A 15,000-nucleotide genomic window follows, 5' to 3' on the forward strand; every position below is an offset into this window, starting at 1 on the left:
TAATATGCAGAACAAAAGGTCAAATATTTGTTTGTATTTGTTGTACAAAAAGAGTCTAAATATGAAACACATGGATACCAGCGTTATTTATGGTTGCTTCTTCTTGGATTCCAAGCTTTATAAGGACTATTGATCAACGTAGTGTGTTATGTTCGCAGTGCTTTTTTTCCCCGCCTATTCCGCGGTGCGATGGTAGATCGTGGAAACATAACCCCATTTTGCCCGCCAATTCCGCATGGTGCGAGTTTAAATCGTGGAAACATAATCCCGCTTAATTCAGAGGAACGAAGTACTACATATGTTAGATAATAATGTGATTTCCAACTGAAATTTATCAAACTGCGAAAATTAAATTTGTGCATTTCAACAAATGAGTATGATTTTATCTCTCTCTCTCTCTCTCTCTCTCTCCCTCTCTCTCTCTCTCTCTCTCTCTCTCTCTCTCTCTCTCTCTCTCTCTCTATATATATATATATATATATATATATATATATATATATATATATGTGTGTGTGTGTGTGTAAATTAAAACTGTAATTTTCCCCGTATTTCACGTCTTTGATATGAACATTCTTGTGACTATACAAGAGTCAAATGAATCTCTTCTGGGTTTCTGTCTTTTTTTTATTTACAAGGTTTTCATGAAACAGAGTCTAGTCTCTTGGATGGAGGGTGTGCTGTGTGAAGTACATGAAAGGAAGGAGGAGGAGAGACGAAGAGAGGAAGAAGAGATTAAAATAAAGGAGCAAGAGCGTAAAAAGGAGGAGGAAGGACGTAAAAGAAAGGAGGAGGAAGTACGTAAAAGAAAGGAGGAGGAAGAACGTAAAAGAAAGGAGGAGGAAGAACGTAAAAGAAAGGAGGAGGAAGAACGTTTGCATCGAGAAAAGGAAGACCAGCATAATTTCGTTGAGCTACGAAAAGCGATTGACACCAAGGAGGTACCAAAAGGAATGAAAGGGGCGTTTCAGTCGAAATTGAAACATAGGAACATAGGAGGCACACCGGTAAGTTGTGGATGCCAGATAAAAATGACATTTTCACTTGCATTATGTTCAGTTCAAAATTCTTTTCTGGAACGGTGTCATTCGATGTTTGTACGGGTTTAGCTTTGCACAGTATCTGACATGAGTGTTTACGAGTTTGAGTCATACATTAGCATCGTCTACCTTAAGTTAGCCTTACCTTTGCTGATTTCTTTTGAAATGGAGGAAAGAAAAATTTTATCAACGATTCTATTTAAATCAATATATTTAGTATGAACTAATAACCTTTGCTTGATCAAACTCATATTCAATCTACCAATCATCACAAAACATCATAATTCAGATTTTAGGTAGATTTGTCGTTTCACTTTCAGGTAGGACGTACAAATTTACAATCCAACTACAACGAAGATCATGAAGTGAGGGCAGGTACTGTGTCCGAATATCATCAGAATTTTACTATCTATCTATCTATCTATCTATCTATCTATCTATCTATATATATATATATATATATATATATATATATATATATATATATATATATATATATATATATATATATATATATATATATATATATATATATAAGTATGTATCTATGTATCTATGTATTTATAAACCTTTTAACTACAGGCATACTCTATGTGTAAACTAATAGTAGTAGTCTGAAGATTATAAAATAATTAAAAAATAAGCTTCCATACATATGTAAGTTTATATATGTATATGTATGTACATATATATAAATGTATGTATGCATCTATATATATGTATAGAAATATACATATATACATAGACGTATAAACATATGCATATATGCATAGACATATATATATAACATATATATATATATATATACATATACAGATACATATAATATACATATATACATAAATATATACATATATACATATAAAATATAGATAGATATATAAATATATAAATACACATATATATACATACATATATTCATAGATTTATATACAAAGACATATATACATCTATATATATAAATATATAGACATGTTATAGATATATACACATAAATACATATACAAATATACATATATATATATAGCTACATATGTATATATATATATATATATATATACATAGATATAGACATATACAAATATACACATGCATATATAAATAGACTTATACAAATATATACATATACATATATACATAGAAATATATACATGTACATACACAAATATACATATACATATATATACATAGACATATATACATACACTTATATGCAAAAACATATGTACATCTATACGCATAGACATAAACATATAGACACATATACACCTAGACATACATGCACATATACACGTGTACACATAGACATATACACACATAAATAGATATACACATATACATATATACACATAAGCATATATACACAGACATATACATATGCACATAATCATATACACATAGACATAGACACATATACACATAGTCATAAAGACGCATAGACATATATACACACAGATAGATATCTTCACATAGACATATGCAAATAGATATATACAAATTAGCATATACAAATAGATATAAACAAAGACACATACACATGGACATACGCATAGACATATACGCATATATATTTACACATAGACACACACCTATAAACATGCACACAAAGACATAAGCACATAGACATATACATTCGCATAAACATATATGAACATAGACATACATGAACATAGTCATATATACACATAGACATATAAGTATAGACATATATAAACAAATAATATATAGACATAGGCATATATACATATATACACATAGACATATACACATAGACATATGCACATAGATATATACAAAATAACATATACAGATATACATACACATAGAGATATACACATGGACATAACAGATATACACATTGACATATATATATATATATGTATATATATATATATATATATATATATATATATATATATATATATATATATATATATATATATATATATATATATATATATATATATATATGTATAAATATATATATATATATATATACATAGACATATATAAAAAGACATATGCATATAGATATATATAAATTTACATCTACAAATAGACATACACATAGACTTAAAGACATGGACATAGACATAGACATATGCACATATATAAGTATGCACACATTGACAGATCGACATATGTACACATAGACATATATGCACATAAACATATGCACATGGACATATGCACACATAGATATGTACACACATAGACAGATACACACATAAATATGTACACAGATAGATATATACACATGGACAGATATTAACATAGACATATGCACATAAATATATGCACACCTGGATATATACACATATAGACATATACAACATGGACATACGCACATAGAAAGATATATATATATATCACATAGACAGATATACACAACTACATACACACACATAGACATATACAAACAAAGACATATATAAACACAGACATATACTCACATAGACATACACACATAGACATATATACACATAGACATATGCACACATTGACAGACACATACATAAACAGATATAACTATAGACATATACACACTTAGACATATACAAACATAAACTGTTATACACATAGACATACACACTCATAGATATAAACACACAGACATACACACATATACATATATATTCACATTTGCATATTCACAGACATACACATTTATACACACACATATATATATATATATATATATATATATATATATATATATATATATATATATATATATATATACATTGACATACACATAGACATACACACATATACATATAGACATAGACAGATACACACATACACACATAAACAGAGATACAGATAGACATATGCACACATAGGAAGATACACACATAGACATATATACACATGGACATATACACACGTGGACCGATACACACATGGTCAGATATACACATAGACTAATACACACATAGAGATACGCACATAAACAGATATACACATGGACATATACACACATAGTTACACACATAAACAGATATAGACATATACATACACACTCATGGACAGATACACACACAGACATACAGACATGTACATATATATACACATAGATAGATACACATAGGCATACCCGCATATACATATATATTCACACATATACATAAACACAGAGACATACACACATATACATATACACCTATACCTATACATATAGACATATACACATAGACATAAATACACATAAACAGATATAAACACAGAGATATACACACATCGACATATACACACATAAACAGATATACGCATAGTCATATACAAACACTGATACACACATAGACATATATACACACTCATGGACAGATACACACACAGACATACACACATGTACATATATATACACAATTATATATACACATAGACATACCCGCATATACATATATATTCACACATATACATAAACACAGAGACATACACACATATACATATACACCTATACCTATACATATAGACATATACACATAGACATAAACACACATAAACAGATATAAACATAGAGATATACACACATCGACATATACACACATAAACAGATATATGCATAGTCATATACAAACACTGATACACACATAGACATATATGCACATAGGTATATACACAGATATAAATATACACACATAAACAGATATACACATATTCATATACTCACATATACAAATACACAAGCATACATACACACAGACATATATATATATATATATATATATATATATATATATATATATATATATATATATATATATATATATATATATATATATATATATATATATATATATATATATATATATATACATAGACACATAGACATATGCACACATATATATACACACATAGATATTAACATAAACATGTACACAGATGGACATATACACATGAACAGATATTCACATAGACATATGCACTTAAGCATATACACACATGGCCATATACACACATAGACATATACATCATAGACATAGACACATAAGCAGATATAGATACATTTGCACATTGACAGATACACACATAGACATATACACACAGACAGATATACACATATACATATACACATATAGACCGATACACACATAAACATATATACACACAGACATATACACACATGGACATACATACATATACATATATATACACATATATACATATATACACACCTCGATAGATACATACATAAACTAATATACACATTGACATATACACACATAGACATGTACACACATAAACAGATATACACATAGACATACACACTCATAGACATATGCACACACAGACATACACACATATACATGTATATTCACATATACATATACACATACATATACACATATACATATATATATATTCACATATACATACACATTGACATAAACACATATACATATACACATATACATATACACATAGACAGATACACACATAGACAGATAAACACATAAATATATTTACAGATAAATATATGTACACATTGACAGATACACACATATACATATATACAAATGGACATATACACACATAGACAGATACCCTCTAGTCAGATACACACATTGACATATACACGCATAGACAGATACACACATAAACAGATATACACACATATATAATATATATATATATATATATATATATATATATATATATATATATATATATATATATATATATAGATATACGCACATAGACAGTTACACGCATAAACAGATATACACATAGACATACACACTCATAGACAGATACAGACACAGACATACACACATATACATATATATACACATCAACATATACTCAGAGACATACCCACATATACATGTATATTCACACATAGACAAACACACTGAGACATACACACATAAACATATATACCTACACCTATACACATATACATATACACATATATATTTGCACACACAACCATATATAAACATAGACATATACACACATAGACATATACACACATATACAGATATACACTTAGACATAGACACACATAGACAGATACGCATATAAACAGATATACACATAGGCATGTACAGAGATAGACAGATACACACATAAACAGATATACACATATACATATACACACATATACAGATACACACACATGCATACACACATAGACATATATATACACATAGACATGCACACATGGACATATACACATAGCCATACACACATACACCCACCCACACACACACACATATATATGTATGTATATATATGTATGTATATATATATATATATATATATATATATATATATATATATATATATATATATATATATATATATATATATCTTCAAAGACTTTGAGATAAACATATTGGTTTATATAACGATATCATTGAATAACTTTGAGACATAAATCTGACAAGAAGCAGGGAAACCGACGTTTTCAGCAACCGGCAATATGGTTCGCCTTTCTGCTGGTATCGCTTATTATCACGCATAATGATGATGATTACGAACATATTACAGTTTCTAAAGACTGCAACACTAGGATGGCTGGTTCTTCCAACTTGTGTATTTTCTTCCTGTATGTTATATCTTCTCTGATTCGTTGAACATTCGTTGATTGTTAATTGAGCTAATTTTTGTTGTTTAAGACAGATTTAGATTTATCGAAAAACATTTAATAAAGACATTGTTTGTCAATTATATTTACTATGAACGTGTGCAGGCTCCATGCTAAAACATCACTATGTTATCTTTTTTATCTTCCTGTATTCGGGAATTTTGCAAATGCCAGTGAGACATGAGAGACTCGTGTGAATTCTAACACCTGGAACTGGAATGGCAAAGTTCCAACATGTTGACTTACTGCCTTCAATTAATGGCTGCGCGTGCGCTATACTACATAAACACATTAAATTAGCTATCGTCCAGTTGAGAAAAGGTTTCTCTGCATTCTGAATTCCTGTTAAATACATAAAAAAACCTGCCTGCGGTGTCGATAACGCATGGCCAATAAATCGTTACGTACCGCAAGAAAGCTTGGAATTTTCGCTCCGTAAATTGAAAGTTCTGGAAGTCGTAATATGACTTTGTGTTGAACAAGGGCATAATGTGTTCTTGAGAGTAATCATAGAGAAAATTGCTTCCGTCATCACGAAGCACTGTCAAAATGAAAAACTCCAAATTGATACTTCAATAGGATTAAAGTGTGGTAGGAAATTATTGTGGCACACCCAAAATTTAGATCCCATGTACTATAAGCAAACGCTTCCAGTATGGCGGACAACTTAGGCATGAATAAAGTAATACATAGGATGTTAGTCCAATTGTACCAACCTGGCGTCAGTGGCTACGGCGCAGGAATCTGTCGATCGATGGACGGTTTCCAGAAGATGGTGACCAAGTGAAAGATAACCAGAGTAATTTTACACCAAAGACATGCCTTCAATGGATACCCACTTATTAACGGTAATGAGTTCTTATGGCATGCGTCGTCAAACATTGCCGAAAGAAAGCAGAACATCTAAATGGAAACAGAATATAAAAAGGTTCATAGCCGAAAAATATAAAATGTAAGTATAATTGGAGAAGACAATAACGGCAAGTTATAGATAATAACCTGGGTGTGTCAAAAATACGTACTTTAGACCGCTGGTAAAAAAAGAAAAAATCTCAGACAGAGATGGCAACTCAAATATTATAAAAAAAATTAATCAGTCACGATACGTGTTATATCGTTCATGTTGTGTAAGAATGACAATCGACATTTGCTAGAGTTCTACAAAAATCCAAAATGTCAAGATAATTACGCATTCAAAATAAATGATGCAGTTTTCGAAAAGAATCGTTACGCCGTCCGCTTACTACCAGTTTTCGCTTGTATTTCTGTAGAACACCAGTGTATCCGAATTCCCCAAGACTGGAAGATGGGTGAATCGATCGGCTCCGGGGGATTTGGCACGGTTTACAAAGTTCTTGGTGCAGGGACACAAGACGAGCAGTTTGCCGTCAAGCAAATTGCGTTCAGCATAAGCAAAGAGACCTTAAAGGTACACATAATGCATTGCAATATAATATTTCAGTCAAGACTAAGCAATAATGTAATTTGGATTTGTTTCAGTCTGGCCCTGGGGCATCATGCCGCAGGTATGTTGCATCATCTCTCACCCAGTCAAATTATCCTGACACCAGGCTGACCTTTTCTAGCACTAACCTCTTATTGCTTAGCTCCAAGCGAGGCAGCTGCTTGTGCAGAAAAGCCATTTTTATACGTCTTTGGTATGAATCGGCCGGGTTCGAAACCGCGACCTCCCGCATCCCAGGCGGATGCTCTAGCCACTAAGCCACTGGGGTTATCTAAGTAGCTAAGTATAAGGAACCTCATTTCGTACCGGTATGAATGAACTAATGTGGAAAGATAAGGAAGTGCCACAAGAATTTAACATACAAATATACCCAGAATATATTTCATGGATATTTGAATATTTTATAGGTAGATTCTAAGAAACATGACATGACATATATCATGAGAACTGTGATCTTTTGTTAAATTTGCGATTTTAATAATGCACGCTTCAAGATGAGTGTATTATTAACTTTCTATTTAATTCGAATGACAAATATCTGAAAATTTACAAGTGATGCAAATACTATTTTCATATCATTTAACACCACCACGTGTCTAGCATTATTTTTTTTAGTAATTAACGCACTTATTTGTATTAAAAGAATGAACTTTCGAATTTTATTAACCATCGTTCCTCTCCAAAACACGATTTGATGCCTTTAGTTAAAGAATGTTCATGGGGTTTATAATTTTCTTTGATATGATAACCAAATAATAATATATTCTATTTAGGACATAATTTTTGTGTTTTTTATTGCCATTATTATTCTTATTATTCTTATTATTATTATTATTATTATTATCATTAGTAGTAGTGGTGATAGAAACAGTCGTAGTAGTATTTCTTGTTTTTGTAGTCTTCTTTTATCTTCGTCCTGTTTTCTTCTTCTTCTTCTTCTTCTTCTTCTTCTTCTTATTATTATTATTATTATTATTATTATTATGATTATCAGTTTATGCTCATTTATTCTCCATTAACTTGACATTGTCAGAATCGTTCAGTATTTTACGATATTGAACTCGCGCACTTCATATTGCATTCATAAAAGAACTTCTTTCTATTGTAAACAAACAATGGACGCAGACGCCAGCACTTTTGATTTTTAAACAAATTATATACACTCACGTAGTAGGCCCTTTACGTTTTGGTTGATTAAATTTGTTTCTGAATGAACTAAATCAGATGTTTTGTGGACTGTCACAAGCCAGCTATTTTGCTACATTCTGCGTTAACCTTTCTGATACAATATTTCGGATTTAGGTGGGCGATAGACGCCAGATTACATAAAATTGATGGATATCTACAAATAGCATGCAAGTGACAAGGGATAAACTGTCTTATTTAGCTGCAAAAAAAATATGCTTACAGTTTTACATCCTAAATTTCTTCAAAATGTACTTTCTTAGTTTTCAAATCCGAATTACATGAGCCATGTCATGAGTTCTCAAGCTTGATTCCACATTTCGAAATTGTACTGTAATTTCGACTATATTCCAAGTGTAATTACATCCTCTTTACTGCACTCAAAATAAAATAAACATTAAATCCCATAGCGTCTTTTTGATAATTGCAATTGAAAGACTCCATATGTTCCCCACATTATGATTTCAATCATCCAATGACAGAACAGAAACGCGCTTCCAGATGTCAACACGTTTCTCCTTCGCTGCTTCAATCCGATGTATTTCGTGTAGAATTTGCCCAGATGAATCCAGTCCAAAATCACAAACTTTCGTCGAATCGAAACAAAATACCAAAATATATTCGCTCCAGATCAAAAGGAAAAGTCGTTGCAATGCCCATTCATTCACAATATGACTGCAAATTTCAATTTTAACTAGACACGCCATTCTCTTTAGAAAGTTCTGTCGACCGCGCGACTAAGTTCAAATTTATCTGGGTGCAGTTATGTGCGCATTAATAATGATGTAATTTTGTAATGTCAAATCTGCGCTTGTGTATTTAGTTTAGAATACGGCATTCATTCATTTACGTTGTTTCTTGTAGTGTATTTTGTTTATATAATTAAACCTTAGGTAGAATAAATAAATGAGCATATAATAAAAAGGTTACTGCATTAGTATGGGAAAATATAAACTCGTTTTGTCGGAAGGATATACTGCACTCACAAGTTCGTGCAGTATTCATTCCGAAAATTCCTTTCTATTTTCCCATACAACTGCAGTAACCTATAATTATTTAACGGTGGAAGAAGATACGTATACCTTCAACATTTTGATTGGTTAATTGTACTTCCGGGTAAACCTATATTTCATTTATTAAGAGCAATTAGATGACCCGGAAAATGATAACTTGATTCTATTTTTGATTCTAGACTCGGGCTTCAGTAAACACCCATAATTATCTGAGGTGCATTTTAATTGATTTTCAATAAAAAGCAACAAAAAGCGATTCATCCAGTCCATAATCACGAAATTTCGTAGAATCGACAACAATGCCAAATTTTATTCATTCCAGATCAAATGGAAAAGTTGTCGCAATGCACATTCATTAAAAATATGACTCCAGATTTTAATTTTAAGTAGACCAAAACGCCATTTTCTTTCCAAAGTTGTGTCTAGCGCGCGACTAAGTTCAAATTTATTGGGCGGCGTTAATAAAAAGGTTGCTGCATTTGTATGGGAAAATATGGACTCGTTTTGTGGGATGCACTCCAAGGTCGTTCAGTATTTCCATCCGAAAAACTCGTTCGTATTTTCCCATGCAAATGCAGTAACTTATAATTTTTTATAAGCAGCTGCATCGATATCGTCCTTTATTCGAAATAATTATTAATCGATATATTATTAATTTGCCTAGCAGATGAAAAGTGTTAAAATGTTTATTTAGGTCATGGAAATTCTGAAGAAAGACGTCACAATGTTAAAAGGTTTGGAACATAAGAGGATTGCAAAGTACTACGGATGGGCAGAAAAAAATTATGCATTTTCCATATTTCTGGAATGCGCACAGAACGTAAGTGTATGGCATCATAATCGAATTTGAATGTATGTGTATGTCGTAATCAACGCATTTGAACGCAAGTGTATGACGCAATGGAATAATTTAAACGTAAACGTATGACGTAATGTACTCGATCAAACGTAAATGTATGACGTAATGCACGGATTTGAAAAAAGAAACAAAGCTAAGAAACCAATTAAGAGAGGTAAAGAAACGGTCTTAAACCTCTCACGTAGAATATTAACTGATAATGACTATATACTGTTAGGCAAAGGGCTAAAATTGTGTCCCAACCCTAAATGTCACAATAAAATTAAATTAGCTGAAGAAATTTTTAATTTCTCTAGACGCTTAAAATTAAAAGAATTCTTTTATGATAAAGCATACAACAATCCAGAGAGTAAATCGATTTCTTTTCATTATAAAAAATGGGTATTTTAACACAATTAAATCATCTTTTACACCAGCTAGTGGACGTGACTCATATTTAGATTTTTATATTGACGCGAACACAAAAGAGATATTAACTGATAATCATAAAAAGCAATATCGTAGTAATATTTCTAAGGACGAAATTAAGTCTTTATATAATCTAATGAATGACGACAGTATAGCTATTAAAAAGGCTGATAAATCAAACACTATTATTATTATGAATCAAGATGATTATGTTAAAGAAGTTGAACGTCAATTAAATGATGAAAAATACTACAAACATATTGACAAAAAACCGTCAATAGAAATTAAATCAAATATTTCAACATGCATTAATGAGATTGCTAAAAATAATAATTCCGTAATTGAGGAATTTGATACTTTCCCTCTTAACATACGTACACTTCAGTTGTACATATTACCCAAAACTCATAAAAATCCTAACCATAATTTACCTTTAAATTATCCAGGATGACCCATTATATCAGGTTATAATTCATATACTGAAAACCTATCCAAATTTATTGATAGTGTTTTACAATCTTTAATGAAATCACTTCCTTCATACAATAAAGATACCGCTGATTTCATTAAAAAGTTGAAGTCTATTCCACATCTATCTGATAACTCAATCCCTGTATCATTAGATGTAACATCACTGTATACCAACATTCCGCATGTAGATGGTATTGAAGCATGTAAATATTTTATTGATAACAATCTTAATAATAGCACACTATCTAGTGAAGATATTTGTAAAATAATAAAACTTATCTTGAAAAATACTTATTTTCAATTCAATAATATTAATTACATACAAATAATGGGTACAGCAATGGGTAGTCCCATGGCTCCTTCATACGCTTCCCTTTTCATGGGTAAATTAGAAAAAGATTATCTTCAAAACGAAAAGTTTAATCCATCTGTTTGGTTCAGATTTTTAGATGACATAGTTATGATCTGGAACCATTCAAATGAAGAACTGAAAAAATGTATTGATCGCCTGAATCATTTTCATCCGACAATTAAATTTACTTATACTGCATCAAGTATGCATGTTTCATTTTTAGATGTAAATGTAATAAAAAATATGGATAACACTATCTCTACAAATATTCATATCAAGGAAACTAATATCCACCAATATGTAGAATATTCTTCATGTCATCCCATGTCATGTAAAAACGGTATACCATATAGCCAGGCCAAAAGATACCGACGCATTATTTCAGATGATTATCAATTACAAAATTCTTTGAATAAATTACGAACTTATTTCAAAAATAGAAATTATCCTACATGCATAATTGATTCTGCACTGAGCAAAGCCCGTAATCTTACTCAACATGAGGCTTTAAACACAGCAGAATGTAAAATAGAGAGAGATGTAATTCCTTTCACAATACAATATGATCCTTCATTGCCTAACATAGGTCGTATAATTAATAAATATTATAGTCTCCTAAATTTATCCAATAAAACTAGCGTCAAATCACTTTTCAAAATTAAACCAGTTCTCGCTTATAGAAGACCCAAGAATTTGCAAGATTTTTTAGTCAGAGCTAAACAGACAGAAAATTAAAAAATACACTTTTCGTCATCTAAATGTAACAGACACCTGTACTCTCAATGTGCAAACATAAGAGAAAGTAGTTCTTTCAGTAGTGCTAATACAAAAGAGGTATTTTCTCTGCGCGATAACACTAACTGCATATCAACTGATGTGATTTATTTAATAACCTATAAAAAATGTAGCATGCAATATGTTGGACAAAGACTAAAACAAGTTTCTAAGAGAATGAATAATCATCGCTTTCATATAAAAAATTTTAGAGATCCTCAGTTTTCCTCTAATGTTTCAACACACTTTAACACCAATGATCACTCTCTACTTGATTTTTCTTTCATACCAATAGATATTGTGCATGGTGACATGAATAGACTCATAAAAGAAACTTCTTGGATTCATAAGTTAGATATTCTGTATCCTAATGGACTTAATGCTAATGCACTATATAAAATTGTATAATTTAAATTGATATATTGTATATCCGTTATAACAATATAATTATATGTATCACTGTTTGTCTCTAGTTTATTTTATTATTTTACGGATTTGAACGTAAATGTATGACGTAATGCATGGATTTGAACGTATGAGTATGTCGCAATGCACGCATTTGAACGTAAATGTATGGTGTAATGCATGCATTTGAACGCAAGTTTATGACGTAATGGAATAACTTAAACGTAAACGTATGACGTAATGTACTCGTTCAAAAGTAAGTGTATGAAGTAATGCACTCATTAGAACGTAAATGTATGACGTAATGCACGGATTTGAACGTAAGAGTATGTCGTAGTGGACACATTTGAAAGTAATTTTATGACGTGATGCACGCATTTGAAATCAAGTTTTTGACGTAAATATATGACGTCATGTACTCATTCACAATTGAACACAAGTGTAAGACGTAATGCACGCATTCAACGTAAGTGTAGGACGTAATGCACGCATTTTAACGTAAGTGTAGGACGTAATGCACGCATTTTAACGTAAGTGTAGGACGTAATGCACGCATTTCAACGTAAGTGTAGGACGTAATGCACGCATTTGAAAATATAACATCTCATTCGCATGAAATGTGCTTCTTACTGAAAATAAAGTTTAATCCCACCCCTTCACTGAAAACAAGAAATATAAACAAAACACAATCGTTTTTGATATACACTTATGTGTGAAATGAATAGACTTATCGGCAAAATAAGTTTCATATTGTTCTCGCTTTATTGTGTGTACCAACAAAGTTGCACCTATAGCTACATAAACGGTACATTGTGAGCTAGAACAAATAAATAGAAACCACCTTACTTTACTGACAAGGAAATAAATCTTTGATAAAGAAATTTGACCAGACACCGTTCGCATCTCTCTGAAGTTATCTCACATTATACCGTCTACAAAAAGATAAACTCGCTGCGATGCATTAATTTCGGATAGGGTCAAATAGTTCTAAAACATGGGAAGAAAAAAATGTAATGTAGTGCGAAATATTATTTCGATCAAATCCTAGCGTTTCTTAGGTTAATATAGTCAAGCTATGAAGTGTGGAAAATTTATAAAAAGGGGTTGGGGAGATGGTTCTGCAGAAGAGTGAGTTTAATCTTCTAAACATCGATTCTGGATCACGTTTTGTGCATAATAAAAAGAAAATTGAAGTATGATCAGAAACAAAAAAGGAAACTAAATTGAAAAAACCCACTGCAAATTGAATGATCTTGGAAGGTTATTGTAATTAGGTTTATTCAACGTTTTGTCGTTTCACACTATAGTAAAAGGTATAAACTGGTCAGTTATTATAGCTATACTTTACATGTAATAATGACAAAATAATGATTTGTTCATTTTCTAATTAAAAATATCGATTTAACCTTTATGAACTGAGCTCAAGCACATGCAAAAT

At 30.9% G+C, this 15,000-nt stretch overlaps 1 protein-coding gene across 3 annotated transcripts in view; it reads left to right on the forward strand.

The window, feature by feature from the left end:
* Positions 1-15,000, forward strand: part of LOC149792382 (unconventional myosin IC-like) — a 128,869-nt gene that overhangs the window by 103,983 nt on the left and 9,886 nt on the right. For 2 of the 3 annotated variants that reach the window (XR_016423295.1, XM_089969382.1), the window contains exons 17-20: positions 636-1,004; positions 1,358-1,412; positions 7,902-8,059; positions 10,988-11,113. Coding sequence is in view for 2 of the 3 variants with exons in the window: in XM_089969382.1 (XP_089825508.1) it covers positions 636-1,004; positions 1,358-1,412; positions 7,902-8,059; positions 10,988-11,113 (708 nt within the window). In the remaining variant the exon portion in view is untranslated. The remainder of the gene's footprint in view (positions 1-635; positions 1,005-1,357; positions 1,413-7,901; positions 8,060-10,987; positions 11,114-15,000) is intronic. The other variant, XM_089969383.1, reaches the window with a different exon arrangement.

This window comes from Sinohyriopsis cumingii, chromosome 9 (genome assembly GCF_028554795.1).
Source record: "Sinohyriopsis cumingii isolate HCF-2022 chromosome 9, ASM2855479v2, whole genome shotgun sequence".
In the NCBI taxonomy this organism is placed as follows: Eukaryota; Metazoa; Mollusca; class Bivalvia; order Unionida; family Unionidae; genus Sinohyriopsis; species Sinohyriopsis cumingii.